General features: G+C 38.6%; 2 protein-coding genes across 23 annotated transcripts; one reads left to right on the top strand and one right to left on the bottom strand.

Moving 5' to 3' along the window:
* Positions 1–598: 598 nt before the first annotated feature.
* Positions 599–7,468, bottom strand: prrg4 (proline rich Gla (G-carboxyglutamic acid) 4 (transmembrane)). Of its 2 annotated transcripts, XM_023816319.2 has the most exons (7): positions 7,401–7,468; positions 6,988–7,103; positions 6,463–6,626; positions 6,351–6,378; positions 1,989–2,127; positions 1,665–1,844; positions 599–1,395 (listed from the first exon to the last, which is right to left on the bottom strand). In XM_023816319.2, exons 2-7 carry the CDS (start codon positions 7,091–7,093, stop codon positions 1,368–1,370), a joined length of 645 nt encoding a protein of 214 aa, XP_023672087.1. In that variant the 5' UTR covers positions 7,094–7,103; positions 7,401–7,468; the 3' UTR covers positions 599–1,367. The 2 variants fall into 2 exon arrangements, with proteins under 2 accessions (XP_023672087.1, XP_023672069.1); XM_023816301.2 differs by lacking the exon at positions 6,351–6,378 and having other exon boundaries at positions 6,431–6,626.
* Positions 7,448–27,062, top strand: ccdc73 (coiled-coil domain containing 73). Of its 21 annotated transcripts, XM_023816185.2 has the most exons (17): positions 9,043–9,251; positions 11,166–11,265; positions 11,342–11,479; positions 13,820–13,891; positions 14,289–14,360; positions 14,953–14,988; positions 15,215–15,289; positions 15,757–15,795; positions 19,372–19,507; positions 20,125–20,204; positions 21,483–21,599; positions 21,748–21,807; positions 21,992–22,096; positions 23,387–23,494; positions 25,154–25,316; positions 25,557–25,835; positions 25,986–27,062. In XM_023816185.2, the coding sequence occupies exons 1-17, from the start codon at positions 9,172–9,174 to the stop codon at positions 26,924–26,926; spliced, it is 2,601 nt and encodes an 866-aa protein (XP_023671953.1). In that variant the 5' UTR covers positions 9,043–9,171; the 3' UTR covers positions 26,927–27,062. The 21 variants fall into 21 exon arrangements, with proteins under 21 accessions (XP_023672022.1, XP_023671982.1, XP_023671916.1 ...); XM_023816214.2 differs by lacking the exon at positions 9,043–9,251 and adding an exon at positions 7,462–7,575 and having other exon boundaries at positions 11,405–11,479; positions 25,557–27,062; XM_023816148.2 differs by lacking the exon at positions 9,043–9,251 and adding an exon at positions 7,462–7,575 and having other exon boundaries at positions 25,557–27,062.
* The last annotated feature ends 172 nt before the right edge of the window (positions 27,063–27,234 follow it).

The following is a 27,234-nucleotide window of genomic DNA, read 5'->3' as shown; positions in this document are numbered from 1 at the left end:
TAATTATCTAAAGGTACTGAAATATTGTATACAATTGTGTCAATTTAGACAGCAAAACAGTCACATCCAGTTTAAGGGCTATATATCTTACTTTACTCTTATTAATTATTCGGTACTCTGGCTTTTTACTGCAGTCCAAAAACGGCCATATGGTGAAGTTGCATCTCTAAATTGCATCTCAGAGTGTGTTGGTACATGTGTGCACCCTGTGATGGACTGGCATCCCATCCAGGGTTTACCCGTGTGTTGTGCCCTGTGCTGTGAGGGATAGTCTTCATGTCCTCATACCTGTGAAGTAGTTATTTTCAAAGATGTGGTGACAGTTACCATTCATCCACCCATCTGCCCATCTTCCAAGCACTTATGCAGTACAGGGTAACATGATGAAGACAACACATTCTGGTCAAATTCTGTAGCTTTCTGTTTGTGCTCAATGAGATTCAAATATAGTAGAATTAAATAATCCTCAAATAAACCTTTAGTACATCATTTGTTAGTCTCCATATTATTGTGAATTAATATGGATTATTCAAAAACATAAGCTAGAATAAAATCAACTGAATTATTTTCATCATATCAAGACAAAAAAAATTCATACTGATTTAATAACATTCTGTTTATTAAAAATTCTCTATAAAGGTCTACTACTAATTCTTTAGAACAAAACCAACTTTTAGATAAACCAGAAATTGTCATCCTCATTAGGAGGGCAAATATGATTTAATAATTTACACATCAAGTTATGTTCCACTACAATGGACTATAGAATAGATAAACCATTTGTTACAATCAGCCAACCTCTCTTCCTCAAAGCATAAGCAGAATTAACAAAAATGATGCTGAGCTTTGAATCCTATGCACTGTACATTTCCGATTCTACAGTAAGGAAACCTAACACCTGCAAAACCCTGAGCATTTCACACGGCACTATAACATTAATAAATTCATTTAAAATACCCTTCATCAAGCAGTAAAGCCTTGTACAATCCTTGTATTTAAAATGGTACACAGAACATCTACTGCCATGTTAGAAATGTTGGGTGTGGGGGGGGGGGGGTTCTTCATACTTAGTTTGAATCAGAGACCCTAAGGTGAGTAGTAGTGTTTTATAAGAGCCGTGAAAGAAAAAGAAAAGAAAAAAAAAAGAAATAAAAAGGAACTGCCAGAAACATTTTATAGAAAGAGCCTGATCAGCATCTTAAACATGCTTCCCATTCACCTCATGGAATATTCATTGATGTATCAAAGTTTTAGCAAATGTATATATTGAAGCATTTTTTAAAAACTGCACATATTTACACTCATTAATATAAAAAGAGACAAAACTGAAATCCTCCAAAATGTCGCTCCGAATCACATCATAGGCTTCATTCTGAAAGACTCCCTGGTCGGGACCTAGAACCAAACCATGAGAACCGTCAGTGAATTCACTCAAAGCGACCATGGTAGCCAGGTCTGCTAGCATAATCCTGACTCATCCTTTCATGTTTTCCATGTATTACATATATATCATCAAAAGTCAAAATAATATACAGCTGGCCCGCTACTACAGTAATGATCTTGGCATCTCCCCTATATAAAATTCACTTCTGATGCCGCAAGAAGACACAGGTGTCGTTTTTTACGGGAAGCATGCCGTTATATACAGTTTGCTCTGTTCCTACCCTGGGTATGGTGGCGGAGCGGCATCGTGAGGCCCGCACGTTGCCAGGGCTTGCTCGTAGGAGGGGAGCCCGGGGGGGTGCATTTCCTCTGAATGTGGACCTACAGGCTGCAGGGAGATCTCTTCCAGCCTCGTAACCATTAGGGAACCATTGTTCCGCTGCAGAGAGACCCTGGGGGAACTGTGTCCCCCACGTAATGGCCATCAGAGCTTCATCATCACATTCTCTTCATTCTGAGTGTTAATAAGCTTACAATGGCATCATACAAATGAGCAGTTCCAACATTAACACTTCAATCCCGAAAGCACATAGTACAATACTTACCGAGGGAAGGCGTTTTTGTACTGCAGCTGGCAGAGGTACCAGATCAGCAGACCAATGAGGAAAATGGAAACCCCAGTCACTACGATGCCAACCAAAAGAGCAGTCACATCTATCCTTGATGGATGAGACTCCTTGTGTCCTGGATCAGATGAAGTACTTCAGTATTTTTATACAATTTATGTGTAGCCAGAATCTACTAAACCACTTGTTTCAGAAGCGTCATAACAAACATTAACTATATCTTTGCCGACAAAAATACATCTATCCAACCAATCATCTAAGCTAAACGTAAAGTCCACCCGTTAACTTGTCCCTTGGCGACCATGTGACATCAGCAGTAACTTTCTATCATGGCTCCAGTGTGAATGCAAAACCATAACAGATTACCATGTCCGAGAAGGGCGGAGGGGACTTCTCCCCTTTATTCACTATATTGATATTAGTTGGGAGTAAATAATACCCGATATTTTACCATTATGGAAGACTGAGTGGGAATGAAAATTTCTCTGTACTCTGTAGTTTTTACCTGATACATTAACGGGTTTTGTATGTGAAAGGGGATCACAGACTGGGAGAGACATGCTTCCCACAACAAACCCACTAAGTTTGACTGAGTCACATACAGAGTTAGGTTGTGTGCAGTGCAGTTCTTATGTTGCTGAATGAAGCACTGGAGATGGGCAAACTGTTGAGGATTTAATTTACCAACCGCTAAAAAAACAACAACCGTTGCTGAAAAATGACTAGCCTATATTAATTGTTAATTCATATAACTTAAGTTTTTATCTCCATAGACAACTATATGCTATCACTAAAAATGATAAAAAAAAAAAACGTAAGTACAACAATGGTCTAGTGCAGGGCTCTTCAAATCTGGCCCTCGATTCCAAATCCAGGCCTTGTTTTCAGTTCTCCCAGGTAGTTAGTTTAATAATTACTGATTCTGATTGGTCAGAGGCTTCACACCTGACTGACAGGTAAAGGAAGGCTGGAAAACCAGCAGTGCTCGGACCTCGAGGACCGTGATTTCAATAATATGGGTCTAGTGTCTGCATTTTTGTCAGTAGTAACAATGCCGTACCTGGAAAGAATGGATTGGGTAGACTGTACAGATTGGGTAGCAACAAATATTTAACAAACGCTGCCGCTAAGGGATTACTTTGGTCTACATCAGAAGTGCAGTGCTTGCTGGAAATTTTAGCTGACAAGAGTAGGAACAACTGGACACAGAACATAAAAACTCCGAGATATTTGGTAAAATATCTTCTTAAACATGCAACAGGATTAAATGAAAACCGCTGCACTGCATACTCAATATATCTAAGAGGGCCAAAACTACTTCAAATAAACCACAAAATAAGGACATTAATCATGAACTCCATTGTACTGTGTGATGGCGCTTTTCTTTCTGCGTTTTCTTCAACACAAAAAGTGTTGAATTTGCTAAAACCAAAGCCTACATTTTTAATCCTCACAAATCCACTTGAGTGGTTGTCTGGGTGAGCGCGAGCTATTAATGTATCATAAGGTTGTTTGGTTGCGTTGTGTGTGGTGGACTCAGTATAAAGGTAGCTAACTTAGTTTTTCTAGCTTTTACCAAACAAAATGAATATCCAAAAATTGATTTAAAAAAAAAAACCCACGACAGAGGGACCCGGGGACTAGCATATCAACCAGCACTGACCATCCAACTGCTCAGGTCAACACAGAACGCAAGCCAGAAAAAATGACTTTGGGAGAGCTTAACCCGGTTGTTGCTTAAAACACTAATTTGCTTTATGTCAGTAAACATTGTTGGCTCTGTTGAAAATCAGAGTATCGTTATCGAGATGATGTGGATGGTATGCATTTCATGGAGATTGTTGATCTGTAAGAGTATGTGTTTTGTAATGATGCACTTGTTAAATAATAAAGCTGTGTGCACAGCTGTCACCGCCCCCTTTCTGCATTTTCCGCTTGCGTCGGTTCCGCTCTCACGCGTCTGAAAACATCCTGACATAGGGGTTTGAGGTTATTTGTTGACTTCACTTTGGCATTAATTACCATAATTCCACACAAACTGGGCAGCAAGCTCAGCAGACTGGGGCTGGGAAACTCATTATGCACCTGGACTAAGGACTTCCAATCAGACAGATCTCAGAATGGACTTATGCCCTATGTTGTCTGTGAACGTATGCATCAATACTGCCAAAATAAACTCCTAGTACATACAGTTGTACCTGGCCAATAAAGTGAATTGTGATTCTGATAGGAAAACTCACTTCTTCCACACTAATCCTGAACACAGGAACACCACAGGGCTGTGTACTAAGCCCAATCCTTTTCATTCTCTTCATTAGTAACTGCACTCTGATAATCCCAACCAGCACCATAGTCAAATTTATGGGCTACACCGCCATAATTGGGCCGATGTCCAGCAACAGAGAGACAGCTGACAGGGAGGAGGTACAACATTTAGCAAAGTAGTTCCTAGTGAACATCCTGGCTGTGAACACCACCAAAACCAAGGAGATAATGCTGCGTTCCATTTACCTCGGATGTTGGACCTCGGAACTGGGAATGACGTCACACATGACCCCTTAAATGGGGTTTATCTTCGTTCACTTACATTTAGCTTGGACTACTTTAAATCTGACAATCACACTAAGCATCAAATCCAGTTCTAGCCCACTTGTGTTAGTGTTAGCCATTGTTAGCAATATCAATTGATGATAACACATTACATGGTGTTTTGCGCATAAAACTCTGTAGCAACACGCCCAGACAGTATTGTGTGTACGCCTGATTTAAGGAACCACAGATAAGATGCAAGTGCTAATAAACAGTATAAAACTACAACTTTCACTTCCGTTGATAAAGGGTGCAGCCATCTTGGATTCTGAGCTTGGGGATATGTCTATTCCTTGGACTTCATGAGTCGGAATTCTGACTTCAGGCGGAGTTCCAGTTGAAATTCTCGGAATTTCTGAGTTACGAGTTCAAATCGAACGCAGCATAACTGTATACTTTAGGAAAATTTAGCAGGCCCGCCACCTTCCATGGAGAAAGGGTCAAAAGCATGGAAAGATCTAACACCTCAACCCTTGCTAAAAAAAAAAAAAAAACTCAACAAAGCCTGTTTTTCCTCAAAAATTGGAAAAATTCTCATCTGCCCTCTCATCTGCTGATAGGGCTGTGTACTTGCACAGATGCCCGATTCGATTCTGATTCACAAGCTAAAGATTCGATATCAGTTAAATAGTAATGAGACATGAAACACTATATAGCAGCTTTCCATATTTGGAGAGATGTTAAAAAAGCTCTAAATAGATCACAAATTTACAAATGCAGAGTCACTGGAAACAAATTGTGAAAGCCACTAAAGAAATTCCAAAGGCTTCTATACCAAAATCTTTTTATATGGGTATAGTTCCTTAAAAACAAAACCAACCAGTCTCTTTCAAAGCACAAAAAGATTAAAAAGAACAGCTGAAAATAAAAATGGGCAGGTCTAAAATGTTAACATGCTACATTTCAGAAGGACCTCAACTTAAAGATGCGTGCCAAAACATAAATCAGTAATTTTTTTGCATGAGGAGAAGGCCTTTTTGAGCGAAATGCAGCCACAATTCAGATCGTTTACCTTTAGGCATTTAACCGTGTTTATGGTAGCTATTAGCTAATGTTAGAATTCTGCTGACATCAGGGCAAGTGTAATGTTAACAAGCGATGGCACATCATGTGCAGTGATACTTCTGTTGTCTGAACACCACAGGGAAAAAATTTCAATCAACAGCTCGGCATCTAAGTGGCACCAAAACCGACGTTGCAATATGGTCCGGTGCAACCCTATGTTTAACCATTGCTGAAATTAACTTAGAAAACCAGAAAAAAATGCCTATTAGCCTAAAAGATCCATCCATTAATTTTACAGAACAATATAGAATCTGATACATTTCTAAAAACGATGAAAAAACAATATTTTTGCACACCCTTACTAGTCCACTATGGGAAGCATACTTCATTACTGTCTGGTACTCTAGCTACACAACCAGGGATCTGAGGGACCTACAACAAGTTCTGAAAGCAGCATAGCAGGTCATCGGATCAGAACTGCCAGAACTGGACAGTATCATCATGGACAAAAACCCACCCTGTACACAGTCTGTGTTGGTCTGCCTTCTAGCAACCGATTCACAGTAATCAAAGCAAGCACAAAGAATGAAACACAGCTTCTTCCCTAAAGCTGTGTCCTCCATCCAACCACCCCATCCAGCCAAAGACAATTACCGCTCTGTCAGTGTCCCAAAGAATGCAATTCTAGAAAAGCCAAATAAAGAGGTAGCATTTACACCTGTTTGCATTGTATTCCACAAGTATTACCTTCGATGTATCCTTTCCAGAAGACATCCTGGAAAAGATTAAAACATTAAAGGATTTTACTCTTCGCGACATCCAAATACCCTGAGCGATCTTTGATCGGAGCGGCCCCTACTGTGTCTGGGTAATTCTCAAAGACTTCCCGGGCCTCCTCATAGTTGCAGATCTCCTCGAAGCATTCCCTCTCCAGGTTCCCCGGCGTGAAGGCCTCCAGGTCGAATCGATTGAACAGCAGATGCCGCCTTAGCACGTTGTGTGCCCCAGCCTCCTCCAAGAACACTACAAGCCAATAGCTAAATGATTAGTTTATTCAGATTCAAATCAGATTTTTTACTGAAATTCCTTAAATATATGTAACCAGCGTAATATGGCCCAATCATTCTCTCACACACAAATCAAAAGGCATTCATTGCAAATACTGTGATTTAAACCTCAAGAATGACTACCCTAAGTGTCATACAACGTGTTATTTCCGCTTATTTAACCCGCAAACTAACATGCGCTAGCGAATTTTAAAAATCACAATAAGAACGAGGGTTTCAAAATCCATCGTTTGCAACATAACTTTACATTTGAAATTTAGAAAGTACCAGCTACAGAAACTAAATCAGTTATTACAGTGTTCATTGAAATAACTCACCATTATCTGACCTTTCCACTGAGTTTCTGATTTGAGAGAAATGTCTTGAACATGCCGTTTGTCCAGATGGAAGAATTTGACACAATAGAAATAAATATAATAGCATTTCTATCCACCTGCGAAGGATTAAAAATCTTAAACTGTATGTAACCGAAGAGTAATCATTTGTTGTTTTTCAGGTATTTAGACATCAGTATCTTATCAGCGTACAAAGTATCTAAAGCACTTCGGTAGTTACGCAGCTACCGCCCTCTTCGGAAAACGTAGGTAAAAGGCAAAGTAGGCGGTATCGAAACAAGTAAGTTAAGTCCATTTAAAAAAGCTATATTTACACAAGAAAAGATACATTTAAAGATGAAAGACGCGAAAATACCAAGTAGCCTATAATGATCGCAAATAAACAGATTGTTTACCTCCAACTCCGGTGACCTCACCACCTCGGAGCAAGTATTTGTTCAGACCTGACTAATTGAGGTTCCACCTGGATAAACGGATTGCGACATACAATTGATCTTCCAACAAAACATTGATTTAGGGCATCTTTGTTATTCCTGCAAAACTGAAATAACTGGAGAGAAATTAATAAAGGTAATACGCGTGAAAGTGTGCGACATTTAATTGAATAAAAAAAATAACCTGTCAGTGAAATATGCAAACCTATAGGCTATGTAGCCTACGCATTGAACGTGAGTCGGCTAGAGATGTCAGTCTGAAACTGGGTGTAATTGTTCTTGCACGTCCGTTTCGCACTTAAAAACACAGTACTTTTTATGAGAACAAGTCTCCATAATTTCCGTTTACCTGGAGAAAAAATACAATATTGCTCATTTTAATCATTTATGTAAAAGAGGATGGCTGGACATTACGCAGTACAATGGGACTGTTGCCTGACACCCCTGGAGAACACGGTTCAAGCCTCCGCCCTGCCTCTACATGTGTGGAGATTGCACGTTCTCCTCGTTTCGTCGTGGGGTTTCCTCCGGGTTCTCCGGTTTCCTGTCGCAGTCCAAAACATGCTAAGATGGACTGTGGCCTGTACTACGAAGCGGGGTTACTGGCTTATCGGGGTAACTTGTCGGATTTAAGGTAGTCTGGGTAAAATGTAAGTGAGCGAATATGAAGTCCATTTAAACTGTGGTACCTTAAATCCAACAAGTTACCCCGATAAGCCAGTAACCCCGCTTCGTAGTGCAGGCCACTGGAGTTGCCTGGGTTATTCCCTGCTTTCCGTTCCGCCCATTGCTTCCGGGATAGGCTCCGGACTCCCGCGACCTCGCACGCAGGACAAGCGGGTGCCATAATTAACTTGATAATGTGTGGATATTACGTAGGCTATTAAAACGTATATTCTCAAATTAAATTAATTAAATATATTGTATACATAGCAGTGCGTTTTTGTATATGTCTTGTCAGAAACCTGAAACCAACTGCAACAATTCTAAGTAATATAATACAGATATCCAAAAATGCTTGTTTTCTGCGTTTAATGCAGGTTTTCATATTTATTAAAACTGCTGTAAGTCTGTTTTGTTTAAAACCTCGGCAGGACTTGACTAGGATTAAAAATCGGGACTGGACTTTTGGGGTCCCTTGACGACTTTTGCCGAGCAATAAATGTCGGCAGCCCACTGGGAAAATGCCCGGTAGGCCTGACAACCAGTCCCGCCCTGCTCGTCAGCTAAAGCGATCTAAGATAAAATATATTTTCACCAAAGTGCTTCTCAATAGCCTACCTTTTTCTAACACAAGATGGCAACATTTAGCTTTTTTTTCGCCTCCTCCTTTAACTATTTTGTTGTAGGATGTGCGTTTACATCAGAAAATTATAAATGTGTTTGTTATTTATGGGGGGAAAGGAAAGCTTTAATCACTTTAGGGAGTAATGGTTGTTATCACATGCAGAAACAGTGCTTTTGAGACCGTACATCATTTAAAAACGAAGATTCGTTAAACTTCAAGTCACCATCTACCAGGCAGAAACCCTGAAATACCAGCCGCACGGCGGCGTACACGGAAAATAATCGACGGTGAATTTAGGCTATATAACAATTATAACAGTAGGTTTAATGTTACAAAGTTGTAGGTGGTTTCTTTAATATAATATTATCGGTCTCGTATTTTACCAACGCTTGTAACTTGTTACCCTGCAAAAGAACTGTAAATAACCTTTTGACGTATTACTCTATGATTAAACCCGCCAAAAGTGTTCTCGCGCTAAAATCGCTGTGTTGCTTGACATTTGAAGGTAACGTTTCTTTGACAAGGTAAATAAACCTAGTGAAACTTATTGAAATTATACATTGCATTTCGGAAGTATTTTAAGACAACGTTGCTGGATTACTTGTAACATAATTGTGAAGCGAAGGCAGTGGTAATAAAGCTTGTTAATGTAACTCAAAATGTGTGAAAATGTGTAGGTTGGACAACTCTTAGGCCTAAATATACCCTATCTGTGGTATATTTGTTTCAGTTAACCACCGTTGGTGAGTTATAATGGCTATCTATTGATAAAACCGTTAAATCATGCTACTCATGAAACGAAATACAAGTACATATAATGATAAAGTCATTAAATTGTTCATTTGTGGCTGTGTATGAAACAGTTTATGGCCACGGTTACTTGATAAGCTAATGAATGCGGTATTAGCATATTAGAGAGTTGAAGCTGGCCAAAATGTGCGCTTCATTTTACGAGCATTAGCACACATATTTGTGGTTATTATATATCGTTTTTAAGTAGAGTGTCTGGTTCGTTATTGGTGGTCCAGAGACGCGCCACATAAGCTGTGCGGCATTGCTTGACCACCCGCTAGGCTAGTTAATGGTGCTTCTTTCTGTATCTAGGCTAATTCAACTGTTTAATCTAATGACTACTGTATAGCTGGTTAAGTGTTTGAGATTGCATTAGAAAACGCCATTGCTGAAAACGCTGCCAGTTTTCTTATTTCAACTTTTATTTCTTTAGCATTAGAAATATGACATTGATGTACATGTTGGTTTATCGTCTGTTTAAAATCTTGTATCTGTGCCTCATACTACTTTTTTATCAAATGATAATATCTACAAGAAACACAGTGTTTTACAGTATCAGCTGGTATTGATAATTTTATGGTTATTTCTTTGAAATAATAACATTTAATATTTTAGAGGTCTAAATAAATTCTACATAACAATTAGCCGTGTTATCCATATTATTCTTACTGCCTAGTAGAATGTTTTCAAAAACGTTACTTATGAACTATATATATATATATATATATATATATATATATATATATAGTTTGTTTATCGTTTTTTATTACAATTAGCTTTCATGACAGATGGAATTTAAAATGTGCTTGAATACTTTTTGTTATTACGCATAGGACCTTGGATATGCCTGTCTTTTACCCTATTATAATGCAGTGCGATATAGTCATATAACTCAGAAAAGATAATACAGACATCATGTTGCTGATAGGAATTATTCAGCTTTATGGATGATGTCCTTTTAATTTTGCTGTTCATGGCTTATAAAATTGTTTAATATCTGCTGAAGTGAATCAGTGGAGAAGCAAATAAAGACATTGGCCTCGGGTCACAATGTCATTTGTGGTAGTAGCAAATTCTAACAGGATCATTTATTCCTGCACATGATTGATAACGGCATGGGTTAAATGGAGAAAGGTTCTCTTCTATTAAAGGATCATCTTGAGTGAAGACCTCCCACTTAAAAGTCAGAGATGATGAGGAGACAGGGGACTATCCATAGGTCAAATTAAATAACTTATATAATTTAAGAGAAATGACAGTGCAATTTGTTCATTCACTGTTATTACTCTGACCCCCATTAGATTCTTAGGCCGGCCTCCTTTCCACCTTGATAAACCAAAGATACAGCTTTCAAAGTAGTAAATAGTGAGAAGAACACACATGAAAAGACTTCCTATAAGTTGTTATTTAATTAAACTTTAGTCAGCATTAGCTCAATTTCATATGTTGTGCATAATCTTTATGTAAGAATTGTGAGGATTTCTAGGTGAACATGATCCTCAAAAAACTCAAGATGAGGCATTTCATATTTTACTTTCAGTTAACTAACACTTTGCTGGTCAGTAATAATGAAAAACCACAATCTAAGTGTCAACTTAGTATTTCATATAATAATACTGACCTGTGCTTGGGTTTAATCCTCAAAGGTTTCTCCAGCATTGTCTGAGGATGTCTCAAGAGAGTTGTATAATCAAACATGAGATGGACTTTCATGCAGAAACTGCCAAGCATGTTCCTGAAGACAAGGCAAGAATATGTTCATTTTTAAAATTAACATTATAGCAGTATTATTTATCCAAGTTAACATTTTGCTTATTCTTAGATTGGAGAGGAGGGTTTTGAATATCAGCTGTTGTTATCTTATGCCCCACATGAATTGGATCAGAGTGATTTGGCTGTTCAAGTTATACAATTTAAAGCCAGTCTTCTTGAAGCAATGGAAGAGCTACGTTTTCATAGGGTATGGATTTCAGCACCACAAACTCTGTTTAATTATATATTTAGTACTGTTATTTAGGTGCTGTTTAATGACATAATTTGAAGAGAATCTGAAGAGAAAGCATTAATATTTTAGAAGAAAATGTGTAAATATGGTCAAAAATGGTTTTCTATATTAAATAATGTCTTGCATTTTCACATTTTAAAAGTTTAATAATAGCAGGTAAGTGTTTTTCAATTTTTAAGAAGTGTTTTAAGTGGACAAAGAATGAATCCCACCTTTTAATGGCAAACAACATAATCTGAAAATACTTAAAAAATAAAGAGACAGGGAACCATTTGCTAATGTGTGTCTTTAGAAAGGACATCATTTTACCAGGTTTCACAGTGTAGTTTTCCATATTGTCATTCAGTAGTAGGAACTCGAGAGTTATGGGCTCAATTTGGGCAAGTCATGAGGAGCTGAGGGATGTCATATTGTGGGAGGTGTATTATGAGTTTTCGGATGAAGCTAAACCTACTTTTTTAGCAATCAGCTGTAGTCAGACATCACATCAGTATGTGGTCACAAACAAAGGAGTACCTATTTTTGCTTGTAAAATGGTACCCTGGAGCAAACACTTTAAAAGGCTCTGAACATGTTTTAAAGGTTATAACAAATAAATAAATGATTGAATCATTTCTCTTTTATTGTTATGGTCATCACAAAAAACCATGAACGATTAAATAACTATGATCCCGAGGCATGCATTAGAAAAGCACTTGACAGTTCATTGTATTGTTGATATAGACTTAAACAAGAAGTGTATGTCTAAGCTAAACTGAAGTATTTCTTAGCTACAGAGGGTGTTATTAAAATATTCCTCTACTTCGGATATAACATACTTCTGTACAAAAGAAGGTGATTCGCTATTTATTAACACAATGTGTGTGGAACAATGGGAACAAGGAATAAACAAATACTTCACTTGTACTAAAATGATTTGAAATGCAATATTTTTTGTATTTGGATAGCTCATGAGCTGTCGGCACTCTATGTACTTTTTATACTGTTATGTACCATTGATGTACATAGGTTCTGCTTAAATAAGTGTAAAGACACATTTGACTCAAATAAATTAAAAAATAAATAAATTACAAAATATGAAAAGTATTTATTTTTTGGGTAAGAAAAAACCAACTGACATACAGCAACAGTCCCAGTGCACTGTATTTTATAACTATATACATCTTGTATAACATTTCTAACAGAGAAGAGCTGATCATCAAGTGTAATAAACTTAGTAACTTTCTGAGTAATTGTCTGCACTGAATTTTCTTTTGCTATCAAACGCTTGCGTTACTGATGGACTACCTTTATTAGGCAGTACTGCAGCCTTTATAGGAACAGATTTTTTTTCAAGAACTATTCATACTCTTTATTGTCTCTCTTTAAGTTGAGCAATTGAATTTGTGTTGAAATGTTTATTATTTGACCCTCCTTGTGAAATTTTTGTGATGATTGCAAAATGCATTTCTAATGTTGTTTTCACTAACATTAAAATAGTTATACACAGCAGACATTTTTCTAACTGTTTAGTACGCAGGTATGCAAAGCATTATGGATCACCATTTTAAAGGGAATTATCGACGGTAAATATCGTTGGAGCCTTTGGCGGATTGCTGCTGTATCAGCCAATACCGATAGTTGGCAGATACAATTGGTGCATCTCCAATTGTTGGTTTTTGGCTTATTTATGTATTTTCACATAATATTTGGAATTGTATTTCACCATGGATTATATTCCACTAGATCAGGGTTTGTCACTAATATTTACAAGGATAACCAAGTTTAATGGTGTCTTTACAGGACAAAAAAAACATCTATTCATTATTTCACTCCAAACTGTTAACTGCTTTATCTAGTGTGCACTTCTTTAGCATTTTCCATGCTGGGAGCACACTTTAATGGGAACTTATAAATAAACCACACAAGCCCACTCCCACATACATATAAAAAGTCACTAGATAGTAGAAAGCAATTGACTTTTACCTACCTTTGAGAGTTGAAGGCGGATAAGGATGGCTATGTGCTAATATTACAGGTCTAATGTCCACTATTTCCTTGAATGAACAAAGTCATGGGCAAACATTACATTTTGGCTTCATGTCGTATGTGGATAATCTGAAAGATGTTGCTGAAAGCATCCAGAGTACCACACAAACTGTAGCACTTTTGTTTAAACCTTAAAATAATGTTAAAAATGCATAAACTAACATGTTCACAAATGATTTGAGCATAAGTGAAATATCTTAAGAATAATGAAGAAAAATGTTAAAATGTGTATATTTAGCATATTTTGTTTTTTGAAATATTTTTTAGCAAGCTGAAATGGATTTTGAAGAGCGAATCAGTCAACTTTTGTTGGAGAAGCAAGAACTGGAATGGCAAAAGGTATATGCATGTTATTGTAAAGACACATAGTTCTCTTTTTAGTTTTCAAAATGTATTTGTGTATTGTACTGTCAGTTATATCTCTTTCATTGAACTGCTGTATCTGATATGATGTAGAATAGGTCCTTGATAGCACCTTAAAGAAGAATTCACCCTGTACTTTTAATTATTTTGCATATGGCATTATTAGTCATTTGAGACCTTCTGCTTGCATTTCTTACCAATATCTTTACACCTTACCTCACCATTTAGTATGGGAAGATGGCCTGGTCTATGTACTTTTTTCTGAATTATTGACTTAATTGTGTTTTAAGAGACTTTCATTTGCTTTTGTATTGGTCCCATAATCTGTGGCTTTTTTACACCTCTAACATTTAGTGTGTGTTCTTTTTTTCAGGAATCCTTCCAACATCAAACTGACATGTTACTAAACCAAAATACTGAATCTGTAACTGCTCTTAAGAAGAAGGTGTTGTATTTGTCTTATATTATATTTGACCATCAACTACCGATTAAAGAAAATACAGTGGTAAATCAATAACTAAAGGTAGTTGGTATGCAAAAGTGATACTACTTGTTGGAACATGCTCCCTAATTATCATATCTGCCACTGTTAGGCAAGTCTAGATGTACCTTGCCAGCTCTGTCTGTTTTGTTCATTTGAGGCACAAGATATATCTTACTGCACTTAGAACCCCTACTGGTCAAAAGGCGTCAGCCACTCACAGATCAGTGGAGGAATATTAATATAATATACTGAAATATGTGTATTTAAGTATGTGTTTGTGTATCAAAGAAAGGTACATAAATGAGTGGGATGGTTTGCATGTGTGGTTGACAAACACCTTAGAGTCATCTTCCTATGAGGCATAATAAACTAGTGAAAATATTTTCTTTAGGTTACATTAAGTACATCCTGAGAATTTTAGAGGAGCTGACTGTTGAAGAGAAAGTAATTTGTTTAAGTTTTTGATTCTCTTTCATAGATGCAATAATGTTTTACTGACAAAATAAATTATAAAGATTTTACTTATAATCCTTACAAAAATCCTAACAAGCAGTTTCAGGCAAGAATCAAGGGGCTGGAAGAAGAGAAGGTATGGCTGAAATATTTAGTGTTCTCTGCTAATGAGCATACTCAGTAAAGAAGTCAAATATTACTTTGTAGAGGTTCAATAATGTTAGCTAACTGTCAGATTGAATAATGTGCTTGTATAGTGGCTCAAACACAAGAATTGAGAAAGGTATTGAAGATTGCTTTATATTACATTTTATATTACATTTTGTTGTTGAACTTTGACTTAATATCACTTTATTTCGAAGGGAAAATACCAGGTAACTGTTGAACTGAAGGACAAGGAGATCAGAACTCTTAAGGAAGAGCTTAAATTGTTGAAGGTAAAACCTTTGAAAAAAATAACAAGCTCCCTAAACAGCTGGGCTGAGTGCAATTGCCCTTCTTCATTAACTCTGATGACTGGGAAAAGTGCTCTCATTGGCAACCTTTATAGTGGAGGCTGCTCTCTTGGCTGTAGCATGGCACAGGATGGCTGCTGTACTCTGTCTCTTATGCTCCATTGCACATATGAGCCATACATAGTGCTGCACAATAAATTAATTATTTGGCTCTTTGATTTTTAGAATACCATAATTAAATTTTTGTATAATCAGTAGTATATAGTACAAATAAATGATTTGCTGTTGTATTCATATTATTGTGGCTGTTATATAGACATTAATTAAGGGTAAAAAAGTTCACATTTGATCAGATAATGCACAATAAATATTTTAAGGTTATAGAATTTCCAGATACACAGAAAAATATAAAATTGAAAAAGATAAAATCTTTTGCTACTGTTTTACAGTTGTCCAAGTGCAGTTTGCAGAAGACATTAAGTGAACTGGTAAGGATTTCAGTGATATGAATTGTGTGGGAGTGGGAGGAACACAAGAGGGAACGGCTCATCAGGAGTAACGGATAGGGAGTGTGTGACATTCTGTGAACCTCGGATGCAGCATAGAAGAAATCACTATCAAAATATTTTATAACTAAGGCCCGCTCTGCTGAACCTCTGTGGTGAAGGAAAAAACTGCCTGATACAGACAATCAAACAATAATGATAGATATTAATAATAAAAAACTTCTTAAGCATCTTGATAAAAGAAGTTGCTGGTTTAAATGTTAGACAAAGATTGTATAAGATAGAATAGCAGTGAGCTGTGTTGTCCCCTCTATATCTGTGGAGAATCGTCTCCAGTTTGTATTTCATTGTAAAATTAAATGTTATTTCAAGATTCAAGATATTTTATTCATTACATACAGTTATATAAGTACAAACTGCAGTGAATTGAAAATCTGGTTCCTCTTTATACTGTTCAAAAGAAATTTAAATTAATTTAAAATATAATGCAATAAAGGAACATATGAAGTGAAGGGGGGTGAACATGCACATAATATAAATACAGACGTACATAAAGACTGTATTGAAAATATACATTCAATAGTGCAAAGGAGACAGTAAAGCACAAGTGGCATAGTCTTAAACATGGGTGTGCAGATTGCAGTGGACATGGAATGTAGTAACTGATTAACAGTCAGCTGTGCAATGGCACTTTTCAACTGGCATACAGGAACCAAGCTATACCCAAACTACACTAGTTACAGCGAGGTTCCAGTTTGTGTCGATTTTCCCCTGCAGAAGGTTTAAGTTTGGTAAAAGCGTTGCCAGATTTGGATAGTGACAGTGATGTAAAACTGAAGAGAAGCTTGTTTACTGTTCACATCATGATTGCTATTTTCCTCTAGCATGTCTAGAATTGTCGTGTTATGTTAGCATCAAATGCTAGCAGAATTAGCATTAGCTTATATTCATTATGAATAATCTTTATTATGAATCCATTATCTTCTGTAGTACATTTTTAAGTAGGGGTTTGCAAATTTTTATTTTGCAAAATGTGGTACTACTAATAATGGATAACATAGAATATGCGCTTTTTTCCTTCAGATAATCCATGCATATCGACACAGTGATCTGTGTCGAAACTGTTTGTTTCGACCAGTCAGATGGTGGTAATGCAACGAGCATGGTTTAGTCATGCTTTTGGCTCTGCTAGTAAGCAGGGCCATGTCAGGATGGCTATGGGTTGGGTACGGCCAACATAATCTACAATGGAAAACCATCTCTGGAAAAGCACCACAACTACATTATATTGCCAAAAGTATTGGGACACCTCACCAAATCATTTAATATGGGTGTTCCAATCACTTCCATTGCCAAAGTTGTATAAAATCAAGCACCTAGGCATGCAGACTGCTTCTACAAACATTTGCAATGGAATGGGTCACTCTCAGGAGCTCAGTGAATTCAAGTGTGGTACCGTGATAGGATGGCACCAGTGTAAGTCCATTCGTGAAATTTCCTCACTACTGAGTATTCCACGGTCAACTGTTAGTGGTATTATAAAAAAGTAGAAGCAATTGGGAACAACAACAACTCAGCCACGAAGTGGTAGGCCATGTAAAATCACAAAGCGGGGACAACACATGCTGAGGCACACAGTGTGTAGAAGTCGCCACCTGTATAAAAATTCAATAGCTACAGACCTCCAAACTTCATGTGGCCTTCAGATTAGCTCAAGATAAGTGCATAGAGAACTTCATGGAATGGGTTTCCATGGCTGAGCAACTGCATCCAAGCCTTATTTCACCAAGTGCAATGCAAAGCGTTAGATGCAATGGTGTAAAGCATGCCACCACTGGACTATAAAGCAGTGGAGACGTATTCTCTGAAGTGACAAATTCCACTCCTCTGTCTGGCAATCTGATGGACAAGTCTGTGTTTGGCGGTTGCCAGGAGAACGGTACTTGCCTGACTGCATTGTGCCAAGTGTGATGTTTGGTGGAGGGGGGATTATGGTGTGGGGTTGTTTTTCAGGGATTGGGCTTGGCCCCTTAGTTCCAGTGAAAGGAACTCTTAATGCTGCAGCATTCAAAGCCATTTTGGACAATTTCATGGTCCCAACTGACTGCGCACCAATGTACAAAGCAAGGTCCATAAGGACATGGATGAACGAGTCTGGTGTGGAGGTACTTGACTGGCCTGCACAGAGCCCTGACCTTAACCCGATAGAACACCTTTTGGATGAATTAGAGCGGAGACCGCGAGCCAAGCCTTTTTGTCCAAAATCAGTGCCAGACCTCACAAATGCTTTCCTGAAAGAATGGTAAAAAATTCCTATAAACACACTCCTAAACTTTGTGGACAACCTTCTCAGAAGAGTTGAAGCTGTTCTAGCTGCAAAGGTTGGGCCAACTCCATATTAAAGCTTATGTACAGACGCTCCTCTACTTACGGTCGTTCGTAATTTGAAATGTTAGTAAGTCGTTATTCAACATAATTTTAAGGGTATACGCAAGTACTAAGAACTAGGATGCTGGGAGTACGCATGCTACGCTGCTGCGCAGTGGGAGTAGTGGCCAGAAGTCGTACTAGTACTAATTGGTGCGCAGAAAAAAAAAAATTGATGTTGCGGACAGGAAACGGGAGCCCAATGAACATGATTTGGACTTACAGTCCTCTTCGTTCGTATGTCTGAAAGTGCGTAAGTTGAAAGCTCGTAAGTAAAGGAGTGTCTGTATTAAGAATGCAATGTCATTAAAATTCATGTATGTTTAAAGGCAGGTGTCCCAATATTTTTGGCAATATAGTGTATCTTTAGGCATGTCCAAGCTGAGAAGCCAAATGGCCTTAGGATAGAGGCTCTTCTTGAGCCTCTCTGTTTTGGCCATCAGATAGCATAGACGTTTGCCAGGTTGCTGAACAGGCAGTTACTGGGATGGGTGGATTTGTTAAGAATTTTGGTGACTCTGGTCTTGCAGTAACTGATGTAGGTGTCTTACAGAGAGGGGAGAGCAGATTTGGAGGTGTGTGCCACTAGGCAGATCACTCTCTGCAGAGTTTTGCAGTCCTGAACAGTACAGTTACTATACCAGGATGCAATGTTCATGGACAGGATGTTTTCCATAGCACCAGTGTAGAAAGTTTTTAGGACTGCTAGGGAGACATTGAAGTTCCTCAGCTACCCCAGGTGGTATAGTCTCTGCTGTGCTTTTGAGATCTAGGCTTGGACATGCTGGGTCCATGACTGGTCCTCAGAGAGTGTATCACTGGTGCTGAGAGGGGTGTAGTTCCTTTGCTGTTTTCTGCTAAAGTCCACAATTAAGTCCTTATTTTTGTTGACATTGAGTGAGAGGCTGTTATTCTTGCACCAGGATGCCAGATTACTGACCTCAATGAGATAGGCCTTCTCATCATTGTTAGAGATGAGACCCATCACTACAGTGTCATCCACAAACTTAACAATATAGTTAATGCTGTATCTGGCTACACGGTTGTGAGTGTAGTGGGAACACAGCAGTAGACTCAGGACACACCCTTGTGGAGCAAGAAAGTTGAATGCATGTTAAATGTATTTGGCAGGAGCAGAAGTTGTACTTGCAAATGCAAACTAAAGACAGTCAGCTAAGGCAGCTAAAAGAGGTGGAGAGGCGCTTGGAAGTTGTGACTCATCAATGTGCCACAGTGAAAGAGGCCCACAGGAAACTTGAACAAAGCGGTAAACAATCTACTGCGACCAGGGGGACATACAACCTTTGGATACTCGATAACAAGCTTTGCTCCTTACCCTTAATGCGAACATTGCCTGGGATGCATGAAAAGTTACAGAATTTATGTTTCAGTGAAATGTGAACATTGACAGAGCATTCCACTATCAGGCAGTTGTTCTTGCTTGGCTTCTGTCCAATATTTGGTTACATTAATATTGTATTTATGTCAAGTGGAATTTTATAAACATGTGTATCTGTTATTTCTAAACCATAGTATCATTATTTATTTAAAGCAGCGATATCGTCACAGTTGTCTCAGTACAGATAGGGAACATTTTTTACATCTTGTAAAGCAGGTCTGGATACTATTGCACATTAATGTTTACTGTGTAGGTCTGACAGGGAGAATCAGTCTCATCTTTTACACGCCCAAGTGGATGGTCATGGCAAATGACATACCATAGAACTTTAATTTAAGGACTTGGGGTAAACTGTATATAATAATAATCATAATAATTCCCACTAACAATATGATTAAGTGAAGGAAGTATTAGAACATATATGACTATTGTATAAAACAGTTGAGAACAATTTGTATATTAAGTATGTATGTGTGTGTTTACAGTTGGAGAAACTGTGAAGCTTAATAACAACCTATCAGCTCTGAATTACAAACATGAAGCAACTATTAAGTGCTTAAAACAGGTAAAATATTTTCTATGAATGAATGTTTTCTATGAATTATTTTTTTGACTTACATTTTTAAGGGAGGAATTAAGTTTTGTTTGAAAATGGAATACATGTTGATCTGTATTCGGCCACATTAATGATTACTTAAGTAAATTGTGGAGATTTTGTAATTGTGATTGGAAGGAGGGTGGTGGTATCTTGTTTTGTTATATCTTGAAACCAGTTCCAAACCCTAGTGCTAAAAAGCCCATCTTTGCCTTCCCCTAGTTCTGTGTTCCTTTTTGTCATAAAAATGCTTTGTATAGGTTGATATTAGGGTCTGCGTTGGCCAGGGCAATTTTACTCTATCATTCTCACATCTCGAAATATTTGCACATTTGTAGTCAGCAAATATTGTATATCTAAGGTAAAATTATGTGGTTATATTTACTCATTAGTCATTTGTCTTTTACATAGTCAGATGATGATCGCAACAAACCTTTATATTAAGAGTAATTTGTCAAGTTTCATTTGTATGTGTTTCACCTAAATGTGATTTTGTATGAACTGTCACAATGCAAAATGCTTATTAATATCAGACTATGTTATATTAATGAAGTTGCCAGATAAAATGATTGATAAACTGCCACCTTTTCGCAGTTCGTCTAAGTCACCTCTCAGTATTCTGTAGATAAAGAAAACCAAGAAAGATGAGGAAGAACAATTTAAAGATACCTGCTCTTTCTCATTTCTTTTTTTCTTATGGTTTTTGAGCCTGCTACTGAAATGTGAGGAATTTCATATTAAGGATGAACTCAGAGAAAAGTTAAAAGGACTGCATCACATGCCAGACGGTTCTATTAGCATCGTGCCACTGTGCTATGGAGGGGAAGCATAGCTGCTATCAGCATGGAGCATGTCAGTGTCCTACAGGAGAGGGAGGGGATAGGAAACAGCCAGCTATGCAACACAGAGGGAAAACTGGGGGAAAAGAGGCTATATCTGCAAGTGTGCCCCACAATCAATTACCCTTTAGGGAGATCAAAGCCAGCCATATTTAATTGTTACACCTTTCTGTTCTGCATAGAAATGTCTTTTGGAAGGATTATGGCTTATCAAGAGAAGTTGTGTCACGGGAACAAATATTAATGTCATAGTTACATCCCATCTTCTGAACTTAGATCTTAAAGTGAACTTTTGCTCATGCCTTGATATTTTAAAGTATCATTTTTCGTTGCTGGAAGAAAACTTTTTACTTACTGAATTAATGTGTTTGTATTTTGCTGGGAAATATTTTCCCTCTTTTTTATTCAGGACATGGAAAAACTAAACTGTGAATTTGTTAAGTTTAAAGTCATGTCGGTGTGTAAATCTGGAGAAGAGAGAAGTTCAGTTAAAGACCAGAAACAATGGCTGCACAAGCTACATTTGGTAATTCTTCTGAATTGTTAACATGGAAACATGTGTGCTTATTGAACCAGAATACATTGAAGCAAAAAATTATAAAATTTTCAGTAGGCTTATAAGATTAATCATTTTATAACTAGTTCTGCATTTTTGTTTCTTTTCATACTTCAAGCAAGCAGAGATGAATAAAAAACTCTCTGAGGAAGTTTCTGCTGTAAGGGCTGAAAAACAGGTGAGGATGGCTGCTCACCCATCGCGGGTTTTTGGGGTCATGCCATGCTTACGGTGTCTAAAAGACAACATTGGCTAAATGGTAATTAAGACTGAAAGGTGCAGTTGGACGGTAGTGGGGCGAGTGAGCAGGCAGGGATGTATGTCATTAATAGGAATCCCCCTTGTTGTCAACTGTGCTCAAGGAGGTGATGAAGTTGTTCCAACAAGCCCAGCGGCTGTTGCAGATGCAGACTGAGGCCGTCAGCAGATTGGAGCTAGAGTTGATCAGGCAAAGGGAGGACTATCAGGTCAGGGTCTTCCAAGGGTCGTTTGTCTGTGTCTGTCCCAACTGTAAACGAAATCTGGCCTTTATTGGCAGAAAACTGCTCCTAACGACTCTTGTAAACAGGTCTTTTTAAACAAAGATTGTGCTGAGATTTTTGTGTTTTTCATGGTTGTTCTCAAGATTTTCTCTTCCATTTTGATTAATTTAGAGTTGCTGGGCATTTCAGTCAATACTGTTCATATGATAATCAAAATCTTTTTAGAATTATGTTTCATTATTTGGAGAAAAAATTAACGTGTTCACATTAACATAGCATAACATTGTGTGTAAAATTGATCTGAAACACTGCCACAAAATAATTAATTCTTTTCAGTAATATAAAGGTATTTACACTTGGTCGCTACCCTGAAGTGTGTTTATTTTATTTTGTATTATTCATACTAAAACAATTTAGTATTAAAATGTAGTTTTGTTACTTTGAGTAGCACTAAAGATGGGCATGCAGTAATATAATGTCACATCCTGCCTACTACTACTGCCTGACCTTCCGGTCTCTTCCCTCACATGGCCTGATGGGCCACACCTGATGATTATTGTGTTTAAGCACCTGTTTGTCTCATCCTCACCTGTCTGGTCATTAATATTGCTCCTCCTGTCAGTAAATGTCCGTCCTTGTTCTAGCCCTTAATCTCCAGTCCCTGTTTGTTCAAGTTAAATAAAACCCCTTTTGTTTCGCCAAACGCCAGCCCTTAAGTCATTCCTGCATGTTGTGACATATAATATAAGGTATGTCACAAATTAATGTGCATTTTGTCAATAACTAAGAACTTTCTGTGCCCTGTTGGTGGGCAGGACATGATTATAAATGTGTATTCCCAAAAAACCTTCAAATCAGTACTGTGCAGCACTTTGGATGACAGGTTCTGTGAGTACTTGACAGTGATTATGGCATGAATCTATAAGGAGCAGGATAATGAATGAGGCCACTGCACATAAACAGGGCTATGTGGCTTATATATCATATTATACTGCAAGTTGGGAACTATGAACTGCAACTGAATAATTGCTAATGTTTTTCTCTTCCCATTTACTGCCTCTTCCTCTATGGAACCCATGTCCAGTCCTTCTGCACTTGGTTTATAGCATAGAGTCCCCATATATTAATAATATATATTGAGTTTGTGATGGTGACACAACCTGATTGATTCTGTAGTGCTCTCTTCATGTTTGGAATCATCTGTCCAGGTTAAACAAACATATTAAAAATTCATTATTGTATAAAATTTTTCTTGGGTGATTAATTTTACGACAGACTCTTAAGAGAGAACATGAACTGCTTCAAGCGAGGACTAGAGAGAAGAATGATAGATTTGCAAGCCTGAGGGGAGAATATAAAAGCTCCAAAACAAAGCAGGAAGAGGTATGAAGAATATTCTTAATTTTATTTGATATTCTCAATAAAATGTTTCAACCAATAGACAGATTTCCAAAATGTTTCAGAACTGTTCAGTATACTTTTTATTTAAATACCTATGCCTGTACAAATTGCTAATATATGCTGAAACTTAGGTACCTATACATCACTTGCATATATGTTTGTGTGATGAGCTACAGCATAGACTTGGAGAAGTGAATGAGAGCCATATTATATTTATGGAGAAGCAGATTATATGGAGAAGCAGATATCGCATTGTAGCAAATAGCTCATGGAGCACAGGCTGACAGTGCAGGGGTGTCCTGACTTGCAGCTTGTGGATCACACACAGACAGTGCAGGGGTTTCCTGACTTGCAGCTTGTGGATCACACACAGACAGTGCAGGGGTTTCCTGACTTGCAGCTTGTGGATCACACACAGACAGTGCAGGGGTTTCCTGACTTGCAGCTTGTGGATCACACACAGACAGTGCAGGGGTTTCCTGACTTGCAGCTTGTGGATCACACACAGACAGTGCAGGGGTTTCCTGACTTGCAGCTTGTGGATGACACACAGACAGTGCAGGGGTTTCCTGACTTGCCGCTTGTGGATCACACACAGACAGTGCAGGGGTTTCCTGACTTGCAGCTTGTGGATCACACACAGACAGTGCAGGGGTTTCCTGACTTGCAGCTTGTGGATCACACACAGACAGTGTAGGGGTTTCCTGACTTGCAGCTTGTGGATCACACACAGACAGTGCAGGGGTTTCCTGACTTGCAGCTTGTGGATCACACACAGACAGTGCAGGGGTTTCCTGACTTGCAGCTTGTGGATCACACACAGACAGTGCAGGGGTTTCCTGACTTGCAGCTTGTGGATCACACACAGACAGTGCAGGGGTTTCCTGACTTGCAGCTTGTGGATCACACACAGACAGTGCAGGGGTGTCCTGACTTGCAGCTTGTGGATCACACACAGACAGTGCAGGGGTTTCCTGACTTGCAGCTTGTGGATCACACACAGACAGTGCAGGGGTGTCCTGACTTGCAGCTTGTGGATCACACACAGACAGTGCAGGGGTGTCCTGACTTGCAGCTTGTGGATCACACACAGACAGTGCAGGGGTTTCCTGACTTGCAGCTTGTGGATCACACACAGACAGTGCAGGGGTTTCCTGACTTGCAGCTTGTGGATCACACACAGACAGTGCAGGGGTGTCCTGACTTGCAGCTTGTGGATCACACACAGACAGTGCAGGGGTTTCCTGACTTGCAGCTTGTGGATCACACACAGACAGTGCAGGGGTTTCCTGACTTGCAGCTTGTGGATCACACACAGACAGTGCAGGGGTGTCCTGACTTGCAGCTTGTGGATCACACACAGACAGTGCAGGGGTTTCCTGACTTGCAGCTTGTGGATCACACACAGACAGTGCAGGGGTTTCCTGACTTGCAGCTTGTGGATCACACACAGACAGTGCAGGTGGGCACTTCAGCAAGAACATCATCATAGTAACATAACCACAATTTGTTTGTGTGGAGAATTTCATAGCTTAGAATGTTTTTGAGTCATCTTGAGAACCTGCCATATATATAATCCAAGACTGATCATGAAATTGACACCAAAATATTATTTTTGCTATCCCTTGCAATTATTTAAAGGACAGTATCCAAGACTACATATCTGATCAAAAGGACACATCTGATGACAGCAGCTGTGAAACAAAGAATAAAGAGAGTGAATGTGAGCTTTCGCAAAATGGCAAGGAGCTGGTCCAACAGTACTGTCCAGCAAGCACTAAAGAAGGTCCATCAGATGACAATGGTAAGATTAATGACTAGATCTATAACTGGTAAATCTCAAAAAACACATAGTCCCTAAGTATGACATAATCAGCCAGAAATAGAAATCAAATTGTACTGCAGAGAGCAACAGGTCATTGTGTTCATAAGTATTTGTAGAGCCATCTCTTTGAAAACATTTGTCAAAACCTATACTCTTCCCCCCTTCCGGAATATAATTTGGTCTCTTCTTGAGTATGTGCTGTGTGATTTATCCACACAGATGAAGGCAGGAATCCTGGTCCCACCAGGCTCAAGGAGACAGTGAGCGATAGGCTTCCACAGGCAGACTACCGTGTAGTTATCCAAGCACAGGACACCACTGTTTACACTTCTGGACATGCAGACATCGAGGGGACCGGAAGGGGCTGCTGTGACGCTGACCTTGCCTGCGCAGCTCTCCAGCCGCCAGAATGTCCCGCTCGTTTGGCACGGTTCCCTGCCAAAGGGCCTCTGTCTGCACATACTGCTGATGCATTGGGTGTCGGTGGAGGCAGTACAGGTCAGCAGGCTCCAGACTCTCAAAACCTGCAGCTCTGCATGGGTAAAAGTCATCCAGGGCACAGTATATTTAATGAGAACTGTGTTTCCAGCAGCTTCCCATGTCATGAAGGTGACTCTATTAGCAAGTTGTCTGACTGCAGCACTCCAGTTGCAGGTGATGGAGAACAAATAAAGGAAGGCGGGAGGCAGGAGCAAACCAAGTGCATCCCAGTCAAGAGAGAAGAGCTCACCATTATACACAGTGACATCAACCAGAAAAGAACCTGGGCTCTAGGTTTTGGCACGGTTGAGGCTGCTGGTATTAAGAGATATCCAAATGAAAACCTAGGGGAATCTCTTAACTCCTCAGATTCATGCCGACCTTCAGATTTAAGTGGAGAATATTATCATGGAGCTATTTCAGAAGAAAATAACACCATCTCTGACAACCATGCTACTGTGACTGCAGACTCCCATATCAATCCTGAAGAGTCACAGACAAAGCTATCTGACAAAAGCACACATCCGCAAATGGGGGTGAAACATGCTTATGGCATAACAGAAGCTGGAGGAAGTTCAGACAACTCACTGACTTCAATACCTGAAAAACACACTTCACTAAACATCATGGCAGAAAATAGGCATCAGTATGCATCATTATCAAATGACACAGATATTACTTCAGGTAACACTGAAAGCAAGGATGGCGCACCACTCTGTGAAACTGAAATTACTACTATTTTATCAGAGCCTCTCAAACATGACATAAAGCACAATTCTGCTGAAAGTGACTGTTCATTTTTTCCAAGAAACAAAAGGTTTAGGTCATCATTCGATTTAGGAGTACCAGAGAAATGGAAATGGACGCAACTTGTGAGAAATTCCTTTGGTTCCATGATGCCGCTACAAGGGATTCAGAGCAATCAGGAGATAAATATTTCCTCAGCACCAGTGGCAGCTTCTCTTTCACCAGAAAAAATAGGATTCCTTTTAAGATGCCAGGGTGTTCCTTCACCTCAAGCAATATCTGAGCCTGTACTTCAAGATAAACTGAACAAGAAAGGTAATTACTACTTACATGAAGAGGATACAAATGGAAATGGAAGATAATGTCTTTTGTTACAATGCTTTATCTGTTCTCTGAGAAGGCAAAGTCCAACATCCTTGGTTTAAATGGGGAAATTTAGGTGTTGGTGTATTCAAATCTCAAGTTCTTTGATCATTAAAAGATTGCTTTTAAGCATAACACTTATGAAGCAAGATCAAGTTTTGTAATGAACTTTAAATCCCTCATTGAACTGGGGAGCAAGAACTGGTATTTTGACGAGTGCAGATCAAAGCCCAGCTCTTCACATTTTACTGCTGCATGTACATTATACATTTAGACAAGTATTTCTGTAGGTTTAAGGTAAATTTCA

The sequence above is a fragment of the Paramormyrops kingsleyae genome, chromosome 11 (genome assembly GCF_048594095.1).
Source record: "Paramormyrops kingsleyae isolate MSU_618 chromosome 11, PKINGS_0.4, whole genome shotgun sequence".
NCBI lineage: Eukaryota > Metazoa > Chordata > Actinopteri > Osteoglossiformes > Mormyridae > Paramormyrops > Paramormyrops kingsleyae.
The sequence above is the reverse complement of the archived record's forward strand: the minus strand, read 5'-3'. Positions and strand labels throughout refer to the sequence as shown.

Bases quoted from the DNA above. Each gene is read 5' to 3' on its own strand.
- prrg4 (XM_023816301.2), bottom strand. From the start codon at position 7,093: ATGCTATTATATTTATTTCTATTGTGTCAAATTCTTCCATCTGGACAA. The intron at 2,128-6,430 runs GTATTTGGATGT...CATCTGATCCAG, and splicing joins CCGATCAAAGATCGCTCAGG to GACACAAGGAGTCTCATCCA. The intron at 1,396-1,664 runs GTAGGAACAGAG...GTTTGGTTCTAG, and splicing joins GCTCCGCCACCATACCCAGG to GTCCCGACCAGGGAGTCTTT.
- ccdc73 (XM_023816117.2), top strand. From the start codon at position 9,172: ATGATTAAACCCGCCAAAAGTGTTCTCGCGCTAAAATCGCTGTGTTGC. The intron at 11,480-13,819 runs GTATGGATTTCA...AATATTTTTTAG, and splicing joins AAGAGCTACGTTTTCATAGG to CAAGCTGAAATGGATTTTGA. The intron at 19,508-20,124 runs GTAAACAATCTA...GTGTGTTTACAG, and splicing joins CAGGAAACTTGAACAAAGCG to TTGGAGAAACTGTGAAGCTT.